This window comes from Symphodus melops, assembly GCF_947650265.1.
Source record: "Symphodus melops genome assembly, contig: scaffold_330, whole genome shotgun sequence".
NCBI classification, from domain to species: Eukaryota; Metazoa; Chordata; class Actinopteri; order Labriformes; family Labridae; genus Symphodus; species Symphodus melops.
In genome coordinates this window covers 1-13407 of record NW_027636723.1, presented here as the reverse complement: position 1 = coordinate 13407, position 13407 = coordinate 1, and the positions used below count along the sequence as shown (strand labels likewise).

General features: G+C 46.6%; 4 protein-coding genes across 5 annotated transcripts; 1 reads left to right on the top strand and 3 right to left on the bottom strand.

Moving 5' to 3' along the window:
• Window positions 1-336: 336 nt before the first annotated feature.
• Window positions 337-3115, bottom strand: crebzf (CREB/ATF bZIP transcription factor). 2 transcript variants are annotated; one of them, XR_013778490.1, is made up of 3 exons: window positions 2955-3115; window positions 812-1859; window positions 337-488 (listed from the first exon to the last, which is right to left on the bottom strand). XR_013778490.1 is itself a non-coding variant. In XM_079372899.1 (2 exons), the coding sequence occupies exon 2, from the start codon at window positions 1811-1813 to the stop codon at window positions 1028-1030; it is 786 nt and encodes a 261-aa protein (XP_079229025.1). In that variant the 5' UTR covers window positions 1814-1859; window positions 2955-3115; the 3' UTR covers window positions 667-1027. The 2 variants fall into 2 exon arrangements, 1 of the variants encoding a protein (XP_079229025.1); XM_079372899.1 differs by lacking the exon at window positions 337-488 and having other exon boundaries at window positions 667-1859.
• Window positions 3116-4093: 978 nt separating this feature from the next.
• Window positions 4094-6011, bottom strand: las1l (LAS1 like ribosome biogenesis factor; the record flags this gene model as incomplete). The annotated part of the gene is made up of 1 exon (XM_079372902.1): window positions 4094-6011. The coding sequence occupies exon 1, from the start codon at window positions 5813-5815 to the stop codon at window positions 4094-4096; it is 1722 nt and encodes a 573-aa protein (XP_079229028.1). The 5' UTR covers window positions 5816-6011.
• Window positions 6012-6853: 842 nt separating this feature from the next.
• haus7 (HAUS augmin-like complex, subunit 7) lies at window positions 6854-9632 on the top strand. The gene is made up of 9 exons (XM_079372900.1): window positions 6854-6997; window positions 7657-7772; window positions 7854-7924; window positions 8051-8112; window positions 8201-8391; window positions 8645-8753; window positions 8828-9040; window positions 9255-9366; window positions 9451-9632. The coding sequence occupies exons 1-9, from the start codon at window positions 6941-6943 to the stop codon at window positions 9510-9512; spliced, it is 993 nt and encodes a 330-aa protein (XP_079229026.1). The 5' UTR covers window positions 6854-6940; the 3' UTR covers window positions 9513-9632.
• A 527-nt stretch (window positions 9633-10159) lies between these two features.
• Window positions 10160-11000, bottom strand: mrpl49 (mitochondrial ribosomal protein L49). The gene has a single exon (XM_079372901.1). It carries the CDS (start codon window positions 10981-10983, stop codon window positions 10402-10404), a length of 582 nt encoding a protein of 193 aa, XP_079229027.1. The 5' UTR covers window positions 10984-11000; the 3' UTR covers window positions 10160-10401.
• Window positions 11001-13407: the final 2407 nt, after the last annotated feature.

Genomic DNA, 13407 nt, shown 5'->3' with positions numbered 1-13407 from the left:
TACGTGGGCTAAAACCTGGGCTGGAGAATAAACGCCCTCATGCTCGCTGCTTCCTCTCATTTTGAAAACCTTTACCAGACTTGACCCAAAAGTAAGAGGTTTATCGGCAGAGAGCTTGCTGTTCAGAGAGAGAAAAAGAGAAGCATTAATATCAAAGGTTCACATCAACAAAGACAACTGATATGTCACATAAGAGCTTAACAATGAAAATAAGATTTATTTATTTCAGAGGTCATTTACCTCCAGAGAAATCAAAACTTATTTACACATTTACAACTTGTTACACTCAAACACTGGCTGTCAGCATTTCAAGCATGTTGGTAGAAAGAGTTCATGAAACCTCTTAGCGTGTGCAGCTGCAGGTGTGGTGGAGTATTGATGGAAGATAATTAATGAATACCATTTGTTACCGATACTACCTTTAAAAAAATACCAGGCCGTGTTGGCAGCTGCTGTCCAGCCTCTTCCCCTTCCACCAGCAGAATCCACTTTAGCATAAAGAAAGATAGGTGGCGCTAAATTAAAGTATTCTTCTGTACAACGATGACGGTTCACAAAGAGGTCGATTCTTATCAAAACTAAATATATGCAGACACTTGTCTTTTTTTTTTTTCCGTCCCCCCCCCAATGTGACACTGTCCTCGTCTCTTTGTGGACCTTCACCTTCATTATGACATGTTTACAGTCTGAGTTACACATTAAAAGAACAAAGTCCTCTGACAGGGAACAGGAAGTTTACAGAGTAGTGAGGAGGCTCCTGAGCGCCCCCTTCCTGTGAGAAACAACAACACAGTGCTTGTCTGATCCTTACCATGGAGTCAGGCAGGTAAAGGTGTTCAGAGAGCAGCTCAGCCCGCATGGTGGATCAACCATTACCTAGAAGAAACTGTCAACAAGGTTTAGCAGTAAGGTGTACTCAGACATGATCACAACAACACATGCACATTGTGCAGCTCGCAGCGTTATGTGTTCATCCAGCCTGTGCAGGTCAGTCTGAATGTCTGAAAACAGAGAGAAGTACTTGACCCTACATCCTGAGCGCCGTGCTCGCACTCTCTGCACACTTGGTGCAGAACTCCACCGACACGTGGTTCTTGTCCACGTGCAGACACACGCCACCCGATGTCTCTTTGTCCTCCACTTTCACACGCTTCCTGGGTAACGCGTAGTCGTGGTCATTGGCGTCGTGCCCCTGGAAAAGCGAGGAAGATAATTTCATCCCATTCACTCCGCTCAGCCTGGACAAGAGCTGGGCTAACATGCTCTCATTGGCCAGCACAGCCCTCAGGTACCTGGTCTCATCTTCCAGCTCCTCCACCCTCTTGGTCAGCTGGCTGTTCTCCTGTTTGAGCCCGGCGTTTTCCGTGGACAGGATCCCGACTTTCTTCTCCAAGCTGTCCACATATTCTTTCTTCTTCAGGCGATTCATTCTGGCAGCAATGGCGTTCTTGTTGATCACGTTCCTCGACTGGTTTTGTCTGTTCTTGATCTTCACGTCAGATTCCATTCTGTCCGGAGAGTAGCCCGTCGAAGCTTCAACGCCGGAGTCTTGATCCTTGGCGCCGCAGACCCCCAAATCATCAGCTAATTCAATATCGAAGAGAGGAGAAGTGACATCTTTCTCCAGTGTCCATTTCAAGTCTTCTATTCCAAACAGGTCATCCAGCTCCATTCCTGTGGTGTCGATATCATCCGCCAGGAATCCTTCCGTCAGACTTGGGAGATCTTCAGCTTCCAAAGCGTCGACCACCTCGACCTCCGGAGAGCGCACCTCTGAGGCGTTTATCGAGCGACCTCTTCTTCTGGTGATCATGGTGCTGCGGGGACGCCGTGCACAAAAAGACCAGATGATTCTTCACCTGTGGAGACAAAGACAAACACGGGTGAAATTATTCAATAAATCAGCCAGGAACATTTTATGGGTTTCATTTGATTTAATGAAGCTCAGAGAACAATAACGTGTTCTTAAATAAACGAGCTGCTGATCTGAGGTTCTTTTTAAAGTGGTCTTAAAACATTGATCTCTCGTGCTGCCAGTTTGATTATCTTTAAAGGGTTTGTGTTTGTATAACACATTGAGTTTACATTCACATAACATGAGCTACAAAAAGAAAATTGAATTGAGCAGTAAATCCGTAATTAGTATTTAACATAATGCTATAAATTTAAACTATGATATAATATCAATAAATAAAATAGTCCTCAGCTGTTTGTTTGTTATTTTGATAAGTTAAGTCATTGTATTTCATCACCTGATTTCTTTTATAATAAAATAACTGTAATGAGTGCAAACTAATAATTCACTAGTTTAACCCTTTAGCTCCTGACTAGTTTAACCCTTCATCTCCTGACTAGTTTAACCCTTCATCTCCTGACTAGTTTAACCCTTCATCTCCTGACTAGTTTAACCCTTTATTTCCTGACTAGTTTAACCCTTCATCTCCTAACTAGTTTAACCCTTCATCTCCTGACTAGTTTAACCCTTTATATCCTGACTAGTTTAACCCTTCATCTCCTGACTAGTTTAACCCTTCATCTCCTGACTCAGGTGTGTGTTGGACAAACGTTGACCAAACGTTATCCAACTTTCTGCTTCAAAGCGGCCTGTTGCTTTGTATGCTGTATACTGATCTGTTCACCTGTGTTAATACGTCATCCAGTCCCCGCAGACACGATCAGTTCAGGTGAGTAACTCTCAGGTGTTTAACACTTAGATGGTTTTTAATCATTATTATTTTAAACTGTGATGTCTCTTTAACCTCAGACTGTGCTGCTCTCTTTGCCCTCTAATATCAGATCTTCATGTTTAAATAAATGCTTTCACATTAACGACAGTAAACATTTCACTTTAAGAGTTCCTCTGTGGTTTTTATCTTAGCATTAAGCTAAACGGTACCTAGCATGAAGCTAACAGGACTGACGCAGCAGTTTTTTTAACGCGACGACAAACTTACCGTCCAATTTAAAAGATTAATAAAGATTTTAAAAAAAAAACCAGGATCCAAAGACCTCGGTGGAAGTCCAGTTGGGTCCAGAACAGGTCTCGACCCGGGTCAAAGACTCGACTTACAAAGGACCACGATGGCGCCTAAAACGATCGACGCGAGGACGACACCGGAAAACGAACTCTTCTTCGGTGGTTTTAATGGAGATTGGCATCCAAACATATTACATAAGCGCCGACTAGTGGTTTTAAATAGAACTACAATCTGTGAACTAAATGTAATAATAAATATGTACGGTCTGGATTGTTTCTGATTTATTTGACTTAAAAACCTTTTCAAAGTAAGAGAATGTTTATATATAAACATGATTCATGTGCATGTACACACAAACATGTACGAACATATATGTAAATAATGAACATGTTTATCTTGATTTTTGTATTTTTTATTAGTTAGTGTCCTGTATTTATAGATGGACCTGTGGGTCTGAAATAAAGTAAAGAGTAAAGTATTTATACTTTTATTCTGAGCTGTAATGTTACGTGGTCATTTCCCTCCGAGGGGGGGGGGGATCATCAAATGGACAAAGATTATCTTCTCAAATCTGAAAACAGCAACTCTTACCTTTTTTAGTTCCTGCTGACATTTTAAGATAAAAATCTCCTTTAATTCTTAAAAGAAATATGAGCAGTAACTTCTCTTCTTCAGACGTTGAAACCACAGATTGAGTTTGAAATGAATAAAAGACTCTTCTGGCATTAAAGTCACTTCCTCTTTATTCTTTATTAATCAAAGATTTCACTCATTCTTAGGCACAGAGGTCAAACATTTCTCGCCTGTAGTTTCCTTTAATTCAAACTGACTGGAGTAAATAAAGAGTGTTTGAGGTTCAGACATAATCAACAACTGTTTAGTTACCACGGAAACAAAAGCAGAAGTCCTCGACAACCAGTATTTGGGAACTTCTTGTTTTAATGGTGAAATGAAAAACTCCTGCACACTGAAGAAAATAAAACACTGAAAGTCTGCCAACGTTTTGGTGCAGGTTGGATTTATTGGTCTCCTTCACACCTGTCTGATCGATTGGTTTCGGTAACATGAGTACATTTTACCGCAGCTCTGGTTCACTTTCATAGAGTCCCAGCAGCTCAGAACAGTTTGAGTCCAGTCTTCAGCTTGTTCACGTCACTGTGGCTCCACAGCAGACCCTCAGAGGTCCTCATGGGTGCAGAGACTCCGGCCGCGCTGAGTGTGCTGCTGCTCTCCAGCTCCACCTGCTGGTCAAACACTGTCATGGTGGAGTAGTTTTCCACCATGAGGCACGCGGGGTCATCGGACTGTCCAGGAAGTTTACCCAGAGGGAAGCTCTTCCACAACACTTTGTCCACACACACCTGCCAGGGAGAGCCTCGCAGCAGCTCTGCTTTCTCACGAACATCTGAAGACTCCTGCGAGGACTCGTGCCGCTCAGAGTCCGCCTGTGAGCGGGCGGCGTGGCTGTGACGCCGGGACTGCTGCAGCTTCTCGTGCAGGCTCTCCAGAGTGTAGATGGGCTGTTTGTGTTGCTGCTGCTGCGGAGGAGGAGGAGCAGACTCTGGGGGAGCGGACTGCGTGTAGATGGAGCAGAGCTGCAGCAGCCTCTGCCGGGTGTCCAGAGGGAGAGGATGCTCCATGTCGTCCAGGATCAGCTGCAGCAGGTGCGGCGTGCAGGTGCAGGGAGCGTCCAGGCACGCAGAGAGCAGCTGCTGCCACCTCAGCTGGATGCGGTTTACAAAGATCCTGTCCTTCATGCGGTTCTTTTTCTGCGCCTTCGTCTCAAAGTGAAACTCAAACTTGTTGCTGTTGCAGACGAAGACTTCAGAGATCCAGGCGGAGATGTAGAAGACTCTGTGAGCGACCTGCTCTGTGGCGAGCAGCTTCAGCTCAGCAAACAGCTTCTCCAGCAGCAGGTGGAGGAACGCCGGCGAGTTCAGCATCTTCAGGAGGGGCAGCCAGAACCGCAGGAAGGTCTGAGGGAGTCTGGGTTCACTGATGCCGTCAGCGTCGGGAGAGTCGCAGCCTAAAGTCTGCAGCTGCTCCACGGTGGGAACCAGAAACCCGTCTTCTAACAGAACGTCGACCAGCAGGGCGCTCGACTCCACAGAGAACTGTTTGATCTCAGCCAGGATCCAGCTCATGTCAGCCAGGGGGGCGGGCCACACGCCCGGCTCCTCCTGCAGACCGTCACACGCCTTAAACTGCTCACTCTCAAACGAGATCAGGAGCTCTCGGGCCGTCTTGTACGCCTCCATCTCTTTCTGCTTGGCGAGCAGCTCGTCCTCTTGGCGCTTCAAGTCCAGCTCCTCCTCATCCCAGTCTGACTGACAGTCCCAGCCCTCATTAGCCCCGCCTCCCAGCTGCCTGGACCAGTACTCCTGCTGGAGCCAGTCCAGAACCACCTTACATCCCTTTCGGCACCACTTCACAGTCGGCAGCTTCCGGTGAGTGACGTCATGCCTCAGGTCCACAACCCACTCCGGGATGTTCAGGTTTCCGGCCAGCCTCCGGAGAGGTCGGGCCGTCCGCCCCTGCTGCCTCTCCGTGATCTGGTTCACAAACCGGACGAGGGCCGCTCCGTACAGCAAGACCAGGTCGTCCCCGCCCACCTGTCCGGACCGGTCCAACACCTGACACCGGACCAGGTCCGCGGTGCAGTCCACGGCCACCGGGGTGCTGTTGGAGTACCGGGCCTTCCAGGCGGAGATCCGGTTCAGGGCGTACCTCTGTAGACCCGGGTCTTTGGAGTACAGGTACTCCAGGACCTGGTCCCACTCCGCCTTGTTGATCCAGGACACCACATGGCGCTTCTTCTCCGAGCTCCTCTTCTTCATTGGAACGGGGTGGCACGTGCAGACGAGCAGACAGGACTTCCGGTAACACCGGACATATAGAAGGCTTTAATATATGTAAACACTCCGCTCTTTAATCCGATTATTATCAGTAATCAGACTTGTCTCTCCGCAGGACAAAATAACAACGGTCCCACATCCAGGAAGTGACGTAATGACTTTATTTTCTACATATTCCGGGATGTAGACGAGTAGCTGGGGGACGTGTGCGCTCGTTACCGCCACCTAGTGGACTGGAGTAAATCCTGAGCCAGGCAGCAAGATCCTGAAAACAATAAAAGTACTGAAATATTACTTTATTGTTGTTTATGACGCTTTATGCTCAGTTCTGTAAAGTCAAGGCTTTTGAATATGCTTCATTGTAAACTGTAATTACTGCTTCTCTTGTTTCTAAAAGTCAAACCACTTTTTCTCATTTTCATAAATGAATTAACAAATTTACAAAAATCAATTATAAAGATTAGAACTAAACAAGCTGCTGAACTAACTCAAAGTTTAAAGTCATTGCTTCCAGCTTAGACCTCAGGTGTTTGTGTTTTATTTTCTATTGTTCTATTTGTTCATGTTTTTTTTTCTTTATTTATTAAGTCTTGTTAAGTCAAGCTCGGTCTGTAACTTTCGATGTAAACTGTGATTTTTGTGGGGGAAAAAAACTTCACTCTCTCAGGTGGAAACAGAAAAAAATAAATTACTGCTTCTCTTTAGGAAGTGATGTCACTATTTGTACACCCTGACCCCCGATAAAGATAAAATAAGTTATTGATCCGTTGTATCTGAAATGCTGTTTTTCTAGCAGCTCAGAGTTAAGATAGATGATTAAATGGTGAAATGTGACAACAATAAAACATATCAAACATAATAATAATTACTTATAGGTCCAAACAGTGAAACATGTGAACATAACTTAATGCTCTCTGTTTCAGTTTCAGTTTCTGATGAACTTCTAGTAAATGTATATAAACTACAACGTTCAGAAGTTTGCAGAAGCAAAACGTTTTTAATTCTCTGTTGCTCTCCAGTCCAGTAGGTGGCGGTAAAGCGCCTTTAAGCTGGTCTGCCAAACAACATCAAACACCACCGAAGAAGAATCTGAAGCTTGTTTGGAAAATGGCGCGTGCCTCTAAAGAAGAAGAAGTGGCTCGAGGTGTTTATTCCTCCCTTCAGGTAAACTAAGTTAAATAACTTTTTCTTTTTCATATATGAAGGCTGTTAAATGTTTGTCCGGGGTTCAGTCGAAGTTTAAATCCGACATTTTACATCTTACAATCTTTTCAAATCACAAATCAAAGTTTCTAATGACGAAATTAAAACCGTCATTACTACATCTAAAGAACTACATCCAGAAAACTACATCTAAAAAACTACATCTAAAAAAACTACATTTAAAAAAACTACATCTAAAAAAACTACATCTAAAGAACTACATCTAAAAAAACTACATCTGGAGAACTACATCCAGAAAACTACATCTAAAGAACTACATCTAAAGAACTACATCTAAAGAACTACATCTAAAAAAACTACATCTAAAGAACTACATCTGGAGAACTACAGGTGTGCATTACCTAATTACTCCGGATCACTTGAATTAATCAAAATTCAACACCATGAACACTTATCAAAAATAAATGAGTGTGAAATAATAAATATTTATTTTAAATCCTGGTTTTCACAGTGTGTTTCTAATAATAGGTAAATCAATGTGAGTGATGTTAATATCTTTCCAGACCTATCCAAGGCTGAATTAGATGATGATTTGTCGAACAGGCAGGTGTGAAGATAATCTTCTTGAAACTGAACCCTCCTGTTGTGTCCTTCTTTAGACTGTGTGCTGCCCCCTGGTGGACGGTCTGTACCTGCAGGAGGCTGACAGCATGCTGCAGCTGCTGTGTTCTCCGTCTCAGCACCGCACAGACATCCTGGTCTGGATCTGCAGCAGGTCGAATCATCTCCAACATCACTCTTCATGGTTTATATCAAAGAAACATTATTAAACCTTCTGTGTTGTTTCTCTTTACAGGATCAATCCAAACTTTGGCAACTCAAAGGCGAGGTCGGTGAGATCCAAAGACCCTGAAGGTTTGACTAAAGGTAACACAGATCACTTTCCTGCATGCTTCGGACTCTTTTTACATAAACCTTATTGAACAGTGAAATGATTTTAGTTCTTTCAGAATAAAATGAAGTTTTCCTGATGTGCTTTGTTTCTGAACACAGAGCTGGTTTTGCTGGGACACGAGCTCATGCTGTGTAAAGCAGACGACTTGGACCTGATCAGGGTAAGGGGCTCGTGTCCATCTTATCAATATACACTAATATCTCCCGTAGAATATAGAAACATAAAGAGCTGTGGACTCTGTCCTCCAGGGTGATGCAAGTCCTCACAGGCAGCTTCAGTTCCTGGAGCAGCTCTTGACTTTGGTGCCGGGTCGCACCGAGTCTGCAGGACAACGAAGGGACGCAGAGATGCTTCTGAACGAACTGTACGCAGCGGAGAATCTGCCTCTCCTCGCTCAGATGCTCGAGCCGTCGTTCAACCCCTGGCCTGCTCACATCAGGTACGTGGTCTCAGAGGAGCCTGTGACTCTCTACAGTCAGATCAGAGAAGGTAGAACGACGTCCACACATAGTAACACAGTAACACATTAGAGCCCCAGCTGACTGAGTGAAGAGCATGATGGGTAATGACCACTCATCAGTACGGAGACGCTCATTATTGTTTTACATTTGGGATACTTTTTCAATAAGAAACGTGCCGTCAAGTCAAAGGTGAAACTTCTGTTGTCATGACGACCGCACCTCTTCTGACAGGGCTTTACGAAAGAACGTGAAATCGTCTAAGCCGTCGACAGAAGAAGCAGCTGACGTGGCGGCGCTGCTGCAGCAGACTCAGGACGCTCTGCAGCAGCTGCAGTCAGAGGTGAGGGGGTCATGTGATCAGTGATGTCACAAACACGCTGCCAGCGTCACCTTGACTTCTCTTGTTCTCCTCAGTGTGACTTCTTGAACGACGGAGCTCAGAGTCCCGCCATCGTACCCCCGAGCTCGCTGCGTGTGGCGGCATGTGACCTCCAGCAGCTGATGTCGACCTTCAGCCATGTTTACCAGTCGGACCTGAGGTCGTACTGCAGCAGAGCCCCGCCCACCTTCAGCACGGAGACCGACGTCTTCCAGAGAGTTCACCGACTACTGCTGGCCTTCATCACTGTAGGCTCTCTCTCTCTCTCACACACACACACACACACACACACACACACACACACACACACACACACACACACACACACACACACACACACACACACACACACACACACACACACACACACACACACACACACACACACACACACACACACACACACACACACACACACACACACACACACACACACGTGTTAATGTGTGTGTGTTTTCTCAGGAGCTAGGCGTGATCACAGAGGTCTGTGCAGCGTCGGCGTGCGTGACACAGGAAGTGAGCGAGCTGCAGACCCGCCCTCTGTACTGGAGCCGAGGAGAGAAGCGCTCGTTAGGTTCGTTGTCTTTGGAGAGTTGATGGTTTTGTGGTCGGGCGGCGTTCCTTTGTAAACATCTCTACCGCTGTCGTCGGTTCACAGAGCAGGAGGTGGAAGAACTCGCCAGGCGGATCAAAGACTTCTCCTCTCTGATTGGTTCCTGAGGACGTCCCTGACACGGTGCGGAGATGGTGAAACTCCAGACTGTATTTATTTTCACCTTCTCATCTTCAAACGTTTCGTCCAGTTTAAATGTGTTGAAATAAAGTTTTCCTTTTGTGTGATGTCATCGTTCAGACTCTGCAGCGTTATTAAAGAACCGAAACCTTCAAAATAAAACGTGATAAATCAAAGTTCACGTTTGTTAGAAGGTATCTCATGTTTTAGACACAGGCTAATTATTCAGAGGTCCTGTTGTAGTCCAGACCAGACCAACAGAGACCAAGACCACAAATATCCCAGAGAAATCTTCATCTTGGGTTTAGGGGGCGTTTCACTGTCAGAGCGTGACGCCGGGGAGGTCGTGGTCACGACCCGGGATAAAGATCAAACTACAAATGAAGTTCATGAGTCAGAGACGTTTTTACAGGTCTGATTTAAAATCTAAAGTCCACCCAGCCTGAGACCAGGTACCAGGTCTGATTTAAAATCTAAAGTCCACCCAGCCTGAGACCAGGTACCAGGTCTGATTTAAAATCTAAAGTCCACCCAGCCTGAGACCAGGTACCAGGTCTGATGAGACCAGGTACCAGGTCTGATGAGACCTTTAAAACATTTCCAGAACAACAACAGTAAAGACGTGAACGCAAACAAAGAAGAAACACAAAGTTTATTAAAGAAATAGGTCGCTTCTTCCTCCGCTCTGATTGGACAGACCGGTAAACAGACACACGGTTATTCTTCTACATTTATTGTTTCTTGATTTAAACTTCAGTATGTACACATTTTAACTCCTGCAGGACAAAGTTTGAAGGTGTCGACATATCAGAGGAGCCTTCTACCTGTCCACACCGTTAGGTCCACACCGTTAGATCCACACGGACAGCTCTGACGTCAGAAGCCTTTTTTGGCCAACCAGTCCTTCAGCTCCACGTCATAATGACCTTTGACCTTCAGGGTCCCGGTGACCTCGTTCACCTGTGTGGGCAGGTCTTTCCCCGTCACCTCCTTTAGAAACTGCTTCACCTCGTTATCCAGAGCCCAAATGTCCCCCTCCACTTTCCGTACCACGGTGATCTTACGGTTACCGTGGGTCTGGTCGGTGTACACCGGGATGTTGTGCATGCGTGAGCGGCGGATCATGTAGGGCAGGGACGGCGGAGACTCAGCCGGAGGGGTCCATCCCGACGGGGGGGGAGCGGAGTGCTTCGGCGGAGAGGGGACTCGTGTCGGCGGGATGAGCCGCTCCACGAACTCATATCCCTCCGCGGACTCCACGAACACCGGCGGAGCTCCTGCCGGAGCCGCCGAGCAAACACACCGGAGCCCGGCAGAGGAGGCAGCAGGCCACGGGGTCCGGCTGACCGGACTCAGAGCTCCAAGCAGCGCCCTGCGCAGAACCGCGCAGCGGACGGTGAAGGAGGCCGCCATGTTGGGAAGAAGTGTGACGTCAGAGAACCGGAAATTCACAAGCATTTCCTGTATGACTGTGAAAACATAAACACGCCCCTCTGGTCTAAAATGTTATTTATTGATTTATTATTGTTTTAAATTAAAACCAGGAACATTTCTCAAAGCAATTAATTTAGAATAAAAATAATATTGAAAAACTAATAGGAAAAAAAAAAACATACATTCCTGACAAATTATATTAAATATTATACCCTTTTTTCACCTTTTAAATCAGTCTGTGCTCTAAATGAAACATCAGTGTTTCTGAGCTTTGATCCAAATATAAGATGAAGCAGCAGAGGATGTGACCCTGTAGAAACCAGCTCTCTCTGAACGCTCTGTTTTGGTGTGTGTGTCTCTTTATATGCTGCTTCATGGCGGCGTACAGTATGAATGATACTACACACCATCAGTGTGTGAATGAATGTGTAAGTGTGACATGGAGTGTAGAGTGGTCAGAAGACTAAAAGCACTTTATAAGCTCGAGTCCAATAACAGATCACATATAAATTAATTTAGTTGAATATTGATAACTTATTATTTCCTGATAGTTATTTAAGTTGTCCATATTAATATGGAAAAGTACAGAACACAAAACATAAACACAGATATGAAAGTCAGTCAGCAGCTTTTTGCTGGGACGGTCTTCAACGGGGGACTCGTCAATCTTGTTTGTCCTGTACACTCCCTCCCTCCCTCTCTCTTTGTTTCTCTCTCTCTCTCCCTCCCTCTCTCTCTCTCCCTCCCTCTCTCTCTCTCGCTCTCTCTCTCTCTCTCTCCCTCTCTCTCTTCCCCTCTCAGTTCAGAGCTTGAAGCTCCTCAGCACATTTATCAGCAGGAGGACTTCGTCTCCTGAGAGGCAGCATGGACCCGGAGCACGGACTGAACGGAGAGGGAATAATGCTGAATAAACCTGAAGACATGGAGGTGAGAAACACTCTTCTGTTTGTTTGTTACCATCAGCTGTTGTTTATAAAAGACGGACTCATGTTGAATCTCAGCATTATTCTTCACTGTGTCACATACAAGACAAGTTAGGTCATCTTAGAACAGGATCCAGCCTGTAGCTCTTCTGTTTCCTGCAGCTACATGAACGTCTAGAGAGAGGGGGGGGGGGACGAGAGAGAGTGAGGGGGACGAGAGAGAGAGTGAGGGGGACCAGAGAGAGAGAGTGAGGGGGACCAGAGAGAGAGAGAGTGAGGGGGACCAGAGAGAGAGAGTGAGGGGGACGAGAGAGAGAGAGAGAGTGAGGGGGACCAGAGAGAGAGAGTGAGGGGGACCAGAGAGAGAGAGTGAGGGGGACCAGAGAGAGAGAGTGAGGGGGACCAGAGAGAGAGAGTGAGGGGGACGAGAGAGAGAGAGAGTGAGGGGGACCAGAGAGAGAGAGTGAGGGGACCAGAGAGAGAGAGTGAGGGGGACGAGAGAGAGAGAGAGTGAGGGGGACCAGAGAGAGAGAGTGAGGGGACCAGAGAGAGAGAGTGAGGGGGACGAGAGAGAGAGAGAGAGTGAGGGGGACCAGAGAGAGAGAGTGAGGGGGACCAGAGAGAGAGAGTGAGGGGGACGAGAGAGAGAGAGAGTGAGGGGGACCAGAGAGAGAGAGTGAGGGGGACCAGAGAGAGAGAGTGAGGGGGACGAGAGAGAGAGAGAGAGTGAGGGGGACCAGAGAGAGAGAGTGAGGGGGACCAGAGAGAGAGAGAGAGAGTAAATGGACTTGAGCTTGTAAAGCACTTTGACAGCGGCCCATTCACACTGATGGCCGGTCATGTGACCCATCCAGTACCTAACTCCATTCATGCACATTCATACGCCCCTGACGCAGCAGGGGGAGCAATTTGTGTGAGGGGGGACGAGAGAGAGTGAGTGGGGGGGGGGAGAGAGAGGGGGACGAGAGAGAGTGAGTGGGGGGGGGGGGGGGGCAAGAGACAGGGGGACGAGAGAGAGTGAGTGGGGGGGGGGAGAGAGAGGGGGGACGAGAGAGAGTGAGTGGGGGGGGGGCAAGAGAGAGGGGGGGGATGTCAGGCAGTAAAGAGCCAAGATTCAAACCCACTTTAGCCTCTGCACACGTGGCGTGGGACATAACCACTAGGCCCTTTACATATTTGTCTTGTGACAGACAGCACATGTTTATAGTTGCCATGGAAACATCGGATGTTACATCAAAGGACGCTGCATGAGAAGCGTGAAAAAAAGCGTAGATTATAACTCGGATACGTTAGCTCGTCTCTAAACATATTCTCTTCCTCCGGTCGGTTTCACCCAGTCAGGGAGAGAATCACTCCCATGATTCCCCACCAGCCTCGATGTCATCTTTTCTTATTGTCGTGATTGTGCGCCCCCTGGTGGCTGAATTTAAGTACTGTGCCTTTAAATCAACATAGAAGAGAAAAAACACAAGTCTGAAAAGTCTCGATGGTCCTCGGATTTAACATGTTTAATTTTTGAGGGAGG

What these genes read in the sequence shown, in the direction of transcription:
- crebzf (XM_079372899.1), bottom strand. Translation starts at nt 1,813, where the DNA reads ATGATCACCAGAAGAAGAGGTCGCTCGATAAACGCCTCAGAGGTGCGC.
- haus7 (XM_079372900.1), top strand. Translation starts at nt 6,941, where the DNA reads ATGGCGCGTGCCTCTAAAGAAGAAGAAGTGGCTCGAGGTGTTTATTCC. An exon ending in CCCTGGCCTGCTCACATCAG is followed by an intron (nt 8,392 to 8,644) that starts GTACGTGGTCTC and finishes CTCTTCTGACAG; the next exon opens with GGCTTTACGAAAGAACGTGA. An exon ending in TGCAGCAGCTGCAGTCAGAG is followed by an intron (nt 8,754 to 8,827) that starts GTGAGGGGGTCA and finishes TGTTCTCCTCAG; the next exon opens with TGTGACTTCTTGAACGACGG.
- mrpl49 (XM_079372901.1), bottom strand. Translation starts at nt 10,983, where the DNA reads ATGCTTGTGAATTTCCGGTTCTCTGACGTCACACTTCTTCCCAACATG.